Source organism: Lepus europaeus, chromosome 8 (genome assembly GCF_033115175.1).
Source record: "Lepus europaeus isolate LE1 chromosome 8, mLepTim1.pri, whole genome shotgun sequence".
In the NCBI taxonomy this organism is placed as follows: domain Eukaryota; kingdom Metazoa; phylum Chordata; class Mammalia; order Lagomorpha; family Leporidae; genus Lepus; species Lepus europaeus.
In genome coordinates, this window is record NC_084834.1 from 60,934,853 (window position 1) to 60,950,204 (window position 15,352).

At 36.7% G+C, this 15,352-nt stretch overlaps 1 protein-coding gene across 1 annotated transcript; it reads left to right on the plus strand.

Moving 5' to 3' along the window:
* The first annotated feature begins 7,721 nt into the window (after nucleotides 1-7,721).
* On the plus strand, nucleotides 7,722-15,352 carry LOC133765280 (ubiquitin carboxyl-terminal hydrolase 1-like). The gene is given in 4 exon segments (XM_062198899.1): nucleotides 7,722-7,808; nucleotides 12,435-13,308; nucleotides 13,311-13,767; nucleotides 13,769-15,352. Coding segments are annotated over 4 exon segments (2,238 nt in total). The 3' UTR covers nucleotides 14,589-15,352.

The window sequence follows — 15,352 nt, forward strand, 5'->3', positions numbered from 1 at the left end:
GTTTTTTTTAATAGTATCCTGTAGATTCCCAACAATATTTTTTAGATTTCTAATTTTCTCTTCTTTTCTTTGGTTTGACTGTATACTTTCCTGTGCTCTGTGTTCTAAGTCTATATTCTCTCTTCTGCCTCACTGATTCTGTTTTTAAGGCTCTCAAATGTGTTTTTCACTTGTTCTATTGAATTCTTCATTTCATTTTGGTTTCTCTTCAATAGCTCAATTTCATGTTCTACTGAGTTCCTCATTTCATTTTGAGTCCTCCTTAAGATTTCATTTTCATTAGAGCAATTTTCTGTCCTGTCTTGTATGGATTTCTGTAGTTCATGCATTTGTTTTTGATAACTTCTAAATGTTCTTATAACAATTTTTTTGAATTCTGTTTCTTTTATTTCTTCTATCTCAACATCTTCATAATCTTATATTGATGTGTCATGTTCATTTGGGACCATCATTGTGTCTTCCTTTTATTTTTTTCTCTGTACTTAGGCTGGTGTACTTTCCCCTACGGGGCTTCAAGCCTCATTCCCTCTAGGCTCTTCCTGCCGCTTTTCCACCAGTGTCTCAGGCTACTGCAGTTTCACCTCACCTCTGTTTCCAGTGCTGGTACAGAGGAGAAGATTCTTCGCAGCTGGGCTCCCAAGCCATGGGCGCCTTTGTCCTCCATGTAGATCCACCTTGTCTCTCTAATTCCAGAAGAGTTTCCTCTGCCATTTTTTCCCTAATTCTTCCCTGAGACTTCACCATCATTTAATTTTCTTATAACATTCCAGCAATAGTCCATTTAAGAGAAAAAACCTCTACCCTCTACCCTGGCAGAGAGATATGTAACAACAGCTTTTTTTTTTTTTAAAAAAATTGCTTTTTAATTAGCTTTTCACAGATTCATTGTGATTTGTAGATATAATTCGATGAGTATAATGATATTCCCCTCCTCTCTCTTTCCCTCCTCTTCTGTTTCTCCTATCTTCCTTCTCCTTTTCCTTAAATTTTTAGTTTGTGAAATAAAATATTTTAAGTTTATATTACAGTAAAAGTGCTTGATACTTCACAAAATTAGAAGTTTAACAAGTAAAAAGCAAAAACTCCCTAGTTTAGTGGGAATATGGACAATAGTTATCAACAATAATTGAATGGAAACATGGCATTAAACTGATATACAGTAAATTTTAAAGTAGTCACAGATCTGTAAAACTATAGTAGGATAATATTCTTAAGCATTGGTTTGACAAAGTTATAAAACAAAGTTTTATCATGCTAAATTTGCAGAAATATGATACATACAAATGTTTCTTTTTTTCTTTTTTCCTGATGGATTTTAAATTTTAGCTTCCACATATAAAGGATGCAGGCTTAGTTCTTATCTATCAATACTAATCTTGAATGTAAATGCACTAAATTCACCAACCAAAAGATTCATTTTGACTGAATAAAAAGTCCAGACACCACCACGTGCTGTCTAAAAGAAGCTCAAGGCACACAGACTGAAAGTGAAGGATTAGAAAAAACTATACCAGGCAAATGGAAACCAAAAGTGAGCAGGTTTAGCTATCTTGATACCCAATAAAACAGACTTTAAATCAAAAACTATAAAGAAGAGATAAAGAAGTATATTATATTTTGATAAAAGTTCATTTCAGGAAGAAGACATAACAGTCACAAATATATATTTACTCAAAACAAGACCACCAATACGTATATAGGAAATAGTATTAGATCTAAAGAGAGATTGACTCTAATACAATAATAGTGGATGACTTCAATACCTTACTGATGTTGGTGGACAGATTATCCAGACAAAAAGAAATCAATAAAGATACATCAAAGTTGAAACATTCAATTGAGCAAATAGACCTAACAGATATTTACAAGACTTTTCACTCAACAGTTACAGAATACACATTCTTCTTATTAACACATGGAACACTTTCTAGTATAGACCATATATTAGGACACGAATTGAGTCTCAGCCAATTCTACAAGTTTGAAATCATACCATGAATGATCTCAGACTATTAAAAAAAACTAGAAATAAACAAGAAGAAGAATAATATAACATTCATAAATATTTAGAAATTAAACAGCATGCTTCTTAATTATCAATGAGTCATTGAAGTAATTAAAAAGTAAGTAAAAAACTTTTGTGAAATAAATGAAAATTATTTCATTGCACTTATAAAGTGTTTGTGGGGCTGGTACTGTGGCATAGCAGGTGGCACCTGTTTGAAACCTGACTGATCCACTTCTGATCCCGTTCTCTGCTAATAACCTGAGAAAGCAGCAGCAGATGACCCAAGTGCTTGGGTCCTTGGACCCACATGGAAGATCAGAATCTCCTGGCTCCAGGCTTCCATATGGCTCTCCTCCAGCAGTTGGAACCATTTGGGGAGTGAACCAGCAAATGGAAAATCTCACTATCTCTAAGTCTCTCTTGGTTCTCTCTCTCTCTCTCTCTCTCTCTCTCTCTCTCTCTCTCTCTCTGCAATCTGGGCTTCAAATAAATAAATCTTTATATAAAATAGTGTTTGTGCCATAACAATGTGCCTGCATTTGATTCCTGGCTCCTGACTCCTGTATCTTACCATGCAGAGTCTGGGAAGCAATTGTGATGGTTTAAATAATTAGGTTCCTGCAACCCATGGGGAAACCCTGGAATGAGTTCCCAACTCCTTGTATCCAGCTAGGCCTAGCCCCAGCCATTGTGTGCATCAGAGGAGTGAACCAGTGAATGATGGAGCCCTTTATGTATGAACATGTTCTCTCTCTCTTCAGGCTCACTCTCCCTCTCTCTCTTTCCCTGTGTGTATCTGCTCAAATAAATTTTTAAAAAGACATTAAATGTATATCACTCTTTTTAAAATTGTTTACAATTTTAAATTTACATAATTTCTAATGGTTCTAAATGTATAGTAAATTAGGCATTATGTGGAAGAAATTATCAGTCTGAACATGTGTGATATTATTTTTTTCTTTCAGACCCACTCACAAAAGCTACAAAAATTTAAATTCCTTGGGATATTTTTAACCAAAGATGTGAACCATCTCTACAATGAAAATTATAAAACATTAAGGAAATAAATAGAAGAAGACACAAAAAATGTAAAACTCCTCCATGTTCATGTATTGGAAGAATTAATATCATCAAAACATCCATACTACCCAAAGCAATTTACAGATAAAAGTATATCATAGTAAAAACTAAAAAAAAAAAAAAAGTAAGAAAACTAGAAGGGAGGGTAAGAGCAAGTGAGGGAGGGAGGGAGGGAGAGATGGGAAGTATCATTATGCTCTTAAAACTGTATATATGAAATACATGAAATTTGTTTCTTTTATATAAATAAAATAAAAAAGAATTAAACTGAAAACTTATGATTTTATTATTGTTTTTAGCTCTTGTTACACTCCTGTTGAACAGTGGAATTTCAATTTTAACTTATTGAACATTATTCTTAGTGGTGCATTAAGTCTATGATTTTAAAGTAAACAGAAATTATGTTATTACAAAAAATAAAAAAAAAAAAAAAACCTAGGAGGTGGAGGTAGGCAGGGAGAAAGGGAAGTATGGTTATCTTCTTAGAATCCTATCTATGAAATACATGAAATCTGCTCTTTTTTGTTTTTGAAATTTATTTATTTATTTGAAAGCAGAGTTCACAGGAAGAGAGAGGGAGGGACAGAGGGATCTTCACACCACTGATTCACTCCCCAGATGTTTGCAACAGATGGAACTGGTTGGGTCTGAAGCCAGGACCAGGAGTTTCTTTCAGGTCTCCTACCTAGGTGGCAGGGGCACAAGTACTTGAACCTTCTGGTGTTTTCCCAGGCACATTAGCAGGGAGCTGGTTGGGAAGTAGAGAAGCCTGTGCTTGAACTGGTGCCCATATAGGATTCTGACATTGCAGGCCATGGCCTAAACTTCTGTGCTTCAAGGCCAGCTCTGAAATCTGTTCTCTTTATTTTAATAAAAATTTAGAAAATTAAAAAAGAAGTGAAATGTTCTTCCTTTCAGATATATCCAAATTTAACTATGTAATTCTAATATCAAATTGAAGAAAATTGAGAAATCTCTATTCTACCTCAATGAGTAAAAAGGAAATAACAAAGTAGAAACCAGCTAATGAGGTTTCATTTATTTAAAATGAAAAGAAAACTATATTTCTCTGGGAAAATATTTACTTCCTAAAGCATGCCAACACAATCTACTATTTTACTGTAGTAACTAACCTGTACTTAGTGAATTAATTAGAAATTTGTTGTTTTTCCTATAAGGCATATGCTTAATTGTAAAACAGAATTTTCAATCAAAAAACAAAAAATGCAGCCGTTTGTGGTGCCCCAATATGTTTTACTTTTGTTAAATATTGACTTCTTTCTGTATTTTTAAAAATATTTATTGATTGAAAGGCATAGTTAGAAAAGTGAGAGAGAGAGAGAGAGAGAGAGAGAGAGAGATCTTACATTTGCTGGTTCACTCCTCAAGTGGTTGCAACAGCCTGTGCTGGACCAGGTTTAAGCCAGGAGCCAGCAGCTTCATCTGGGTCTTCCAAGTAGGTATTATGGCTCAAGCACTTGGACCATATTCCACGACTTTCCCAAGCACATTAACAAGGATCTGGATCAGAAGAGGAACAGCAAGGACTCAAACTAGTGCTTATATGGGCTGTGGGGGCAGTTTAACCTGCTGTGCCACAACACTGACCCCCTTTGTGTATTTATTTAAGCTCTTATACACAAATAAACATTGTTTCCTTATGTAACATATTAAATTAAACCTGTTTCACCAATTTTTTTTTTGCTGCCATTTTTTCTCAAAAGTATCCATGAAAATGTCAGAGAACAATATGTAGAAGTTTACACATTTAAGTAGAAACTAGTGGCATTAAGAAGAGAAAGTAGCATTCCTCATAGGTATTCTACAAAGTTTAATGAAGGAAAAAGATGACTGAGTTGAACTGCAAGAACTTTCCCGCATGGATAGAGTCTGTTCTGAATTTTACTAGGCATCACAGGAACCAGTAGGAATGGTGGAAATTGTCTGAACAACATCTTTCATTTAATAGCGTCTTTAATTTAATATATGTTTCACATTCAGTTGATGGATTTCTGCTGCAATTTCTTTTCGTTACTGTATAATAAGAGAGCAAATGCTTCCGTTATCTTTCTTTCTATAAAACATCACTGCAAATTGGTGAATTCTATCTATCCTTGCATAGCAATTTGACATCCACTTTCACAGTAATGGATGATCTATGCTTGGATTGCTTATTTGGAGTCCAATGTACTTTATAAATAGTTTTCACTGAGTTATCCACTGGAATGACAAGGTCCCTCTACCCACTGCTATTTTCTTTAGACAGCATGCTCTTCTGGTTAAACTAAGTTGTTTTCATATTACCAGTCAGTAGATAATAAATCTTAATTTTACCTCTAAATCATAAACTGAGCATCCACTGAATTTTCTATATTACATGCACTCTTACATTATTCCTAAGGCAACCTTGAGAATATTGCTTCTTCCATGTTCCATAATAAGAATTTTGAAAAACTATTCAAGTGTTTATACAGAAAATTTGACAACCTACAGGAATGGAAAGTGTCAATAACTCTACTGATGTTCCACCTTAAAAAATTATACAATATTTCAATTATTTTAAAATTGTCACAAATATAACCTATTTGGCTTTCACATCTTTTTGATTTTATGGAGTGAGAACTTCAAAAAAAAATCCTGTCATTTCTTTTCCTGAGTATTCTAATTTGTATATGTATAATATACATATACATAAATGTTCTATAAAGCATAGTTACTTTTCTGATGAACTTATATAGCTCATCTGAACAAAAGGGTGATTTTTCCCTTTATATGATATATATATATATATATAAATATATAAAATTCTATAATGATTTTAAGGACAACTGAGAAATGAATAACTATTCCTTTTAAATGTACTGCTCATGATTTAAAGGTAAGTAAGTAAATATTGTTATGCTACAGAAGTCTTAATAAATCATGAGAACAGGGCCTGGCGCCGTGGCACACTAGGATAATCCTCCACCTGTGGTGCCGGCATCCCATATGGGCACCGGTTCTAGCCCCAGTTGCTCCTCTTCCAGTCCAGCTCTCTGCTGTAGCCTGAGATGGCAGTAGAAGATGACCAAGTGCTTGGGACCCTGAACCCACATGGGAGACCTGGAAGAAGCACCTGGCTCCTGGCTTCGGATGGGTGCAGCTCCGGCCATGGCGGCCATTTGGAAAGTGAATTACGGAAGGAAGACCTTTCTCTCTCTCTCTGTCTCTCTCTCTCTCTCTTTCTCTTACTGTCTGTAACTCTACCTGTCAAATAAATAAATTTAAAAAAATCTTTAAAAAATAAAAAATAAATAAATCATGAGGACAAACTTGGTCACAGTAATTTGTTTCTTGATTACTCCTATGCATCCTGGCTGCATTTTGACCATTCTAACACCTTTTTACAAGAACAGATTTGATTTCAACAGTTAAACACTAGTTAGACTACAGATTTTGTGACTTTGAAAAAACACACTTCCTGGCTTACTTACTCATTTCATTGACATAAATGGACAACATTCAAATACTGATCTTATTTCCAATAGCTTCCTCATAACTATTCCTTTGAGACAAACATGATAAAGTTTCTTACAGTTAAGAAATGTAATCTCTAAAGCAAATTACTCAAATGAGCACTATGTTCCCGAAAATTACATTAGTGGAGTGGAAAGTCAGACTTTTCTTACAAACTAGACCACATCTCCTAATTTAATTTAATTTAAAAGGCATGAAGAAAATGCCCTGTCAATATCTGCAATATGCAACTTTTAGTTTCTGGCAATCTAGATATGAGCAACATCTATGTTTGTTCCTGATCACAAACTTTTAGTAGATAGGAAGTTGTTGACTGATAACTCAACTCTTCAAACCACAACTACCTCTTAACATCATTACCAGTTAAAAAACAAAACAAAAATAAAAATAGATGTCATTTATTATAATTATACAATACAAAAATAAGTAACTACTAAATCTAACAAATTGGCATTATCTATCATAAACCATCAGGATAAATAGGTGACTAAGTAGTCTTATTTGTGATTCAGTTGTTTTATTTTTTAAGATTCTATTCATTTATTTTGAATGTAGAATTATAGACAGAGAGAAGGAGAGACAGGAAAAAAAAAGGTCTTCCATCCATTGATACTCTTCCCAAATGGCTGCAATGGATGTAGACAGGAGCTAGGAGATTCCTATGGGTCTCTAAGCATGTGGGCCATCTTCCATTGCTTTACCAGGCCCAAAGCAGAGAGCTGGATTGGAAGAGGAGAAGCCAGGACAAGAATCAGCACTGATATGTGCTGCCAGCCCTGCAGGCAGAGGTTCAACCTGCTACATCACAATGCTGGCCAATGTGATTCAGTTGTGGGATCCTTTAAAATTGGCAATTGTTGAGGAACATCTTTTCATGTGTTGTCATGGAAGTCTGTAGACAATGTATCCTAGTGAAAAGACTTCTCTATATTCCTTATGTTTATGTATATTAAATTTCTTACTTTATTATAAAAATTGCATATTTGTCTCAAATCCAATGATAGTAAAGAAAAATAAGTGATGGAATGATATAGCTCATGAACATAAATTAAAAACACTGAACACAACAAAAAAAGTTTTCATCACAATTACATGGGGTTTATCAAAGGGTTAAAGGATGGCGCATCGTTCAAAAATCAATCTGTGTAAACAATTAGATCAACAGACTACAGAACAGACAATTCACATGGTCATATCCGTGGATGTAAGAAAAACATTTCATTTAATCCTTCAACCATTCATGATGTAAATTCCAGCAAACTAGGAATAGAGAAGAACTTCTTCAAATTGATAAAGAAGTTCAATGAAGAACAAATAATGATCATCCAGAACAAAACCAGAATATCCCATCTTACAACTACATTCAAAATCATACTGAAAGTTCTGGCTAATTTGGCTAGCTCTGTGGCTCAATAGGCTAATCCTCTGCCTTTGGTCCTGGTCAGGGTGTCGGATTCTGTCCCGGTTGCCCCTCTTCCAGTCCATTTCTCTGCTGTGACCCAGGAGTGCAGTGGAGGATGGCCCAAGTGCTTGGGCCCTGCACCCACATGGGAGACCAGGAGAAGCACCTGGCTCCTGGCTTTGGATCAATGCAGTACGCTGGCCTCAGCGCGCTGGCCACAGCACACCAGCTGCAGCAGCCGATGGAGGCTGAAACAACGGTAAAGGAAGACCTTTCTCTCTCTCTCTCTCTCTCTCTCTCTCTCACTGTCCACTCTGCCTGTCAAAAAAAAAAAAAAAGTTCTGGCTAATAGGCTAATAATAGAAAAAAAGAGAGAATACAATTTGAGAAGGAAGTAATAAAACTGTTTTTGTTCACATGCAACATATCACTTATGTAGAAATTCTGAAAGATTCAAATCAAATCACAATGAAATATCACCTCAAAACTGTCAGAATGGCTATTTTCCAAAAAGACAGTAACAAGTACCAGTAAGAAGAAAAAGGGAACTCTTAAACACGGTTGCTGGGAATGTAAATTAGCGCAGCCACTGTGGAAAACATTATGGAAATTTCTTAGAAGTCCATGTAATATGGAGATCCCATTTCTAGATTTATATTCAAAAGACATGAAGTCGTTGTATCAAAGAGATACTTGAACAGCCATATTTACAGCAGCACTATTCACAATAGCCAAAATATGGAAACAACCAACGTGTCCATCATCAGAAGAATGGATAAAGTGCAATGGACTATTATTTAGCTATATAAAGTAATGATATCCTGCATGTCAATTGCAGTCAAAGGGGTGGAACTAGAGTACACTGTGTTGAGACAAAAAAATGCAAGACACAGAAAGACAGATATCACATGTTCTCCCATATTTGTGGGGTCTGAAATATTTTTTTTAAATTTTTTTGACAGGCAGAGTGGACAGTGAGAGAGAGAGAGAGAGAGAGAGAGAGAAAGGTCTTCCTTTACTGTTGGTTCACCCTCCAATGGCCGCTGCAGCCAGCATACCGCACTGATCCAAAGCCAGGAGCCAGGTGCTTCTCCTAGTCTCCCATGTGGGTGCAGGGCCCAAGCACTTGGGCCATCCTCCTCTGCACTCCCAGGCCACAGCAGAGAGCTGGCCTGGAAGAGGGGCAACCAGGACAGAATCTGGTGCCCTGACCAAGACTAGAACCCGGTGTGCCTGCACCATAAGGCGGAGGATTAGCCTATTGAGCTGTGGCGCCAGCCTGAAATATTTTTTTAAAAACTCGAAATGGTGGCCGGTGCCACGGCTCACTAGGATAATCCTCTGCCTGTGGTGCTGGCACCCTGGGTCCTAGTCCCTGTCAGGGTGCTGGATTGTGTCCCAGTTGCTCCTCTTCCAGTGCAGCTCTCTCCTGTGGCTCAGGAAGGCATTGGAGAATGGCCCAAGTCCTTGGGCCCTACACCTGCATGGGAGACCAGGAGAAGCACCTGGCTCCTGGCTTTGGATCAGCGAGATGCGCTGGCCACAGTGGCCATTGGAGGGTGAACCAACAGCAAAAAGGAAGACCTTTCTCTCTGTCTCTCTCTCTCACTGTCCATTCTGCCTGTCAAAACAAAACAAAACAAAACAAAAAACAAACAAAAAAACATATGATACTAAGAGCTTAATATCAATATTTTTAACATAATAATTCAAACAAAAGGAAACAGTAGTCATGCTACTTCAAGTTCCATAGGGAATACTCACTAAATTATCTATTAGTTTATTCATGAATATTCTCTCATGTTGCTAGACAGTATACGTATGTTGCTACTATGGATAACATTTTCTATAATTTTGGTATTGTTCCATACAGTTTTATAAAATATCATTATATAATTCTGCCTCTCCCTCATTCTACCCATACATGGAAAGTAATTGTGTGAGTTTTCCTCACAGTTGAATAAACTGTGCAAATGTGGCCAGAGTTGTGGCTCAGTGGGTTAAGTTGCAACTTGTGATGTTGGCATCCTACTTTGAAATGCCAGTTAGAGGCCTTGCCTTTGTTCTTTTCATCCAGCTTGGTGCACACGTGCCTGGCAAGGCAATGGGTGTTGACCTAAGTTCTTGGGCATCTACCACTCATGTGGGAGGCCTATATGGAGTTCAACATTGCCCAGACCTGGCTGTAGCAGATATATGGGTAGTGAAACAGAAGATGGAAGATCTCTCTCTCTCTCTCTCTCTCTCTCTCTCTCTCTCTCTTTGTCTCTGTCTCTATCCCTATCTCTATCTCTATCTCTATCACTATCCCTATCTATCTCTATCTCTCCCCATCCACTGTGCCTTTTAAATAAATAGTAAATAAATTCTTAAAAATTATCCATGCAGCATATTGGTTCAATCTCCTCCTTAGAAACTGGTACAATCAATGGTCGGCTCCAAGGTGGCAGAATAGGGAGGGAGTTCACTGATATTCCAGGAAAAGATAGTTTAATAAAAGTGGAGATAGTGTAGTCCCAGAGAAGAGTTAGGGAAAAAAAAGCAGAGGAAATTCTTCAGGCATTAGAGGAACACAGTGGATCTACGTGGAGGGCATGGGCGCCCATGGCTTGGGAGCACAACTGCCGAGAGTCTCTTCCACACCAGTGCTGGAAAGACAGGTGAGGCAAAACCACAGTAGCCCAATACACTGGCAGAAAAGTGGCAGGAAGAGCTTAGAGGGAACCAGACTTGAAGCCCCATGGGGGAAAGTACATCCTAAGTAGAGTAGAGAAAAAAAAAATAAGAGGGATGGTATGGACACGATTCTCTCTCTCCACTCACCTTAAAAAGGAGTGCGAAACTATAGAGAGGGTGCAATTTTGGACATACGTAACAGATGTGCCAGCTTGGGGCTGCACCTGCCCTCAGCCAAGCAGAAAAATCTGACTCTGGTGGGGAGACTAAGACCTAGTGAATGTGTGGAGCTTATGAACTGGGACTGTGGAAAAAAAAAAAAAACTGAGGGAGAACTCACAGTGTGGTTGAGGTGGTAGTAGTCTTGGTGGGAGATGTGACAAGCTTAGGGGGTCTTGGCTATCCGGTGAGAGACATTGCAGGGGAATCTGAGCTTACACTGAGGATTACACAGAACATTTATGTGGTCCTTGGGACAGAGCAGATTAATATTATACCCATTGGGGCTAGTGCTCAGGCACTGATTGCCATCGAGGAGAAGAGCTAAGCTGAACAGAATTACTTCCCTTCAGAATAAAAAAAAGAGAGAGAGAGAGAGAGAGAGAGAGAGAGAAGATTTACCACACCAAACCTGGATGTGTCACATTTGACACACCCTTAACCATGAAGAACTGAACAGAGTTCTCTGGCCAAACAAGCCTCTAGAGATTCACCAAAAGCAGACTGTCCACTTAATCTAGAGTCATATATAATGAGAAAAGCCACAACAGTGGAAAATAAAAGAAGAAGAAACCAAAGATATCTCCACAATGCCAAACAACACAAAAACCAAGGAAACAGGAAAAAGGAAGACATCATGACTCTCCCAAAAGAACATGGCACTCCAATACAAGATTATGAAGATTATGAGATAGAAGAAATGCAAGAAATGGAATTTATGATAAGAACATTTAGAAGTTATCAAAAACAAACACTTGAACATGACAGAAAATTGCTTTCATGAAAATGAAATCTTAAGGAGGAATCAAAATGAAATGAGGAACTTAGTAGAACATGAAATTGAGATATTGAAGAGAAATCTAAATGAAATGAAGAATTCAATAGAACAAATGAAAAACACATTTGAGAGCCTTAAAAACAGAATTAGCGAGGCAGAAGAGAGAATATCAGAATTAGAAGACAGAGCACAGGAAAGTAAATAGTCAAAGCAAAGAAAAGAAGAGAAAATTTAAAATCTAAAAAAATATTGTTGGGAATCTACAGGATACTATTAAAAAAAAACAACATTCAGGTCCTAGGAGTTCATGAAGGCATTGAGAGAAAGTAGGATTAGAAGGCCTATTTAGTGAGATACTAGCAGAAAACTTGCCAGGTTTGGAGAAAGAAAGGGACATCTAAGTACAGGAAGCACATAGAATTCCCAATAAACATGACCAGAAGAGATCCTCACCACAACACATTGTAATCATACTCACCACAGTGAAACGTAAAAGAAAGATTCTAAAATGTGCAAGAGAGAAATGTCAGATTACTCTCAGAGGATCTCCAATTAGACTCACAGAAGACTTCTCATCAGAAACCGTACAGAATAAAAAAAAATTACAAAAGATCAGCAAAACGAAGAGCTGTTGTTTTGAAAAAATAAACAAAATTGAACATTGGCCCAACTAACTAAAAAAAAAAAAAAAGAAAGAAAAGACCCAAATCAATAAAATCAGAGATTAAAAAGGCAATGTTGTGCTTGTAGCACAGTCCTCACCTATAAACTGTGAGAAGAGGGAAAACTTGTTACCATTTGTGGGACTGAATAATCTCAGCAATACTTGTTACCTTAACAGTATACTTCAGGTATTATATTTTTGTCCTGCTTTTAAATCTGGAGTGAAGCACTTATTTAACATTATTTCAAGGAAGAAAGAAGCTCTAAAGGATGAAGCCAGTCAGAGAGATAAGGGAAATTGCAAAGAAGATTCTTTGGCAAGTTATGAATTGATATGCAGTTTACAGTCCTTAATCATTTCAGTTAAACAGCTCCAGGCTAGTTTTCTCTTAAATCCAGAAAAATATACTGATGAACTTGCTACTCAACCAAGGCGACTGCTTAACACACTCAGGGAACTAAACCCTATGTATGAAGGATATCTACAGCATGATGCACAGGAAGTATTACAGTGTATTTTGGGAAACATTCAAGAGACATGCCAACTACTAAAAAAAGAAGAAGTAAAAAATGTGGCAGAATTACCTACTAAGGTAGAAGAAAAACTGCATCAGAAAGAGGAAATGAGTGATATGAACAGTACTGAGACTGACAATATAAGGAATTCTGAGGACTATAAAGAAAAGCTCCCAAAAGGAAATGGTAAAAGGAAAAGTGACTCTGAATTTGGTAACATGAAGAAAAAAGTTAAAGTGTCCAAGGTATACCAGTCACTGGAAGAGAACCAGAGACAAACTAGATCAAAAAGAAAAGCTACAAATGATACATTAGAGATTCCTTCTAAAATAATCCCGAAGTGTATTTCTGAAAATGATAGTAAAAGAGCCTCACAAAAGAAATCAAGAGTAAAAATAAATTGGTTAAAGTCTTCAGCTAAGCAACCCAGCATTCTTTCTAAATTCTGTAGTCTGGGAAAATAACAACAAACCAAGGATCCAAAGGACAATCTCAAGAAAATGAATATGATCTTGAAGAGGACTTGGGGAAGTGTGAAACTGATAACACAACTAATGTTTGTGGTCTTGACTCTCCAGAAAATAAGGTTAAACCTGTAAATGTTAATGAAGCTAAGCCTATAAACAAAGGTGCAGAGCAAATTGGTTTTGAGCTAGTAGAGAAATTATTTCAAGGCCAACTGGTGTTAAGGACTCGTTGTTTGGAGTGTGAAAGTTTAACAGAAAGAAGAGAAGATTTTCAGGACATCAGTGTGCCAGTACAGGAAGATGAGCTTTCCAAAGTAGAGGAGAGTTCTGAAATTTCTCCAGAGCCAAAAACAGAAATGAAGACCTTGAGATGGGCAATTTCACAATTCGCTTCAGTGAAGAGGATTATAGGAGAAGATAAATATTTCTGTGAGAACTGCCACTGAAGCCGAACGAAGTCTTCTGTTTGACAAAATGCCTGAAGTTATAACTATTCATTTGAAGTGCTTTGCTGCTAGTGGCTTGGAGTTTGATTGTTACGGTGGTGGACTTTCCAAGATCAACACGCCTTTATTGACGCCTCTTAAACTATCACTAGAAGAATGGAGCACAAAGCCAACTAACGACAGCTATGGATTGTTTGCGGTTGTGATGCATAGTGGCATTACAATCAGTAGTGGGCATTATACTGCTTCTGTTAAAGTCACTGACCTTAGCAGTTTAGAACTAGATAAGGGAAATTTTGTGGTTGACCAAATGTGTGAAATAGGTAAGCAAGAACCACTGAATGATGAGGAAGCAAAGGGTGTGGTTGAAAATTATGATGAAGAAGAAGTGTCGATTAGAGTCTGTGGAAATACACAGCCAAGTAAAGTTTTGAACAAAAAAAATGTAGAAGCTATTGGACTTCTTGGAGGACAAAAGAGCAAAGCAGATTATGAGCTGTACAACAAAGCATCTAATCCTGATAAGGTGGCCAGTACAGCAATTACTGAAAATAGAAATTCTGAGACTAACAGTACTAATGGGACCCATGAGTCTGATAGAAATAAGGACTACAGTGACCAAACAGGCGTTAACATGAATGGATTTGAGAATAAAATTTCATATATAGTACAAAGCTTAAAGGAGTATGAGGGGAAATGGTTGCTTTTTGATGATTCTGAAGTGAAAGTTACTGAAGAAAAAGACTTTTTGAATTCTCTTTCCCCTTCTACATCTTCTACATCTACTCCTTACTTGCTATTTTATAAGAAATTATAGAGTGAACATATTTTCCTTGTATATATATTAAACAGACCTGGACAAACATTGGTAAAGTTGATTACATCTAAGAGTCTTAGCTTTTCTTTTGAAGCTATTGGATATTGGTCTCTCTAGGTTTTTATATAGTGAAATTTGAATTACTGAAAACCATGTTAATTTTTAGGATTCATTTTCCTTAGTAGAGACTAGTGATGCATTAGTTTCTGAGAACAATGTTAAATAGATTCTTAACTGAATTATCCAAAATGGAAGCATTTAAACACTTTTGGATTTACACGGATCTTTTGTTTGCTTTTTAAAATAAAGTGCTTGTATTTGTATTCTCCATATTTCGGAGTTATTATCTACATGTTTTATAGGTCCTGTGGTTTTCATTTAAGAAGCAGAATCTCATTCAGTTCATTTAGTTTGATATCAGTCATGAAGTCAGATCTTTGATGGCTGAGTCAGAGGCACAAAGTCTAGAATGTATGTATTCACAATGGTGTAGAATTGTGCCTTGAATCATTTTGGAGTGTCTCAGAAAGCCTGGACAGTCCCCTTCTATCTTCTCAAGAATTTTATATGTATTTATGAAGATCCTGTACTCTAGTAAATCTTTTTGGGCATGGACTCATTTGTATCTCTTCATACCCATATTCTGCACGATCTGTATATAGTACATCAGACTTAGAGGTGTGACCTTTAAATTTAACTTTTTTTAAAACTGGGAGGTCAATAAAATTTAAACTGCTTAACAACTATGTATACAAATACTTGGA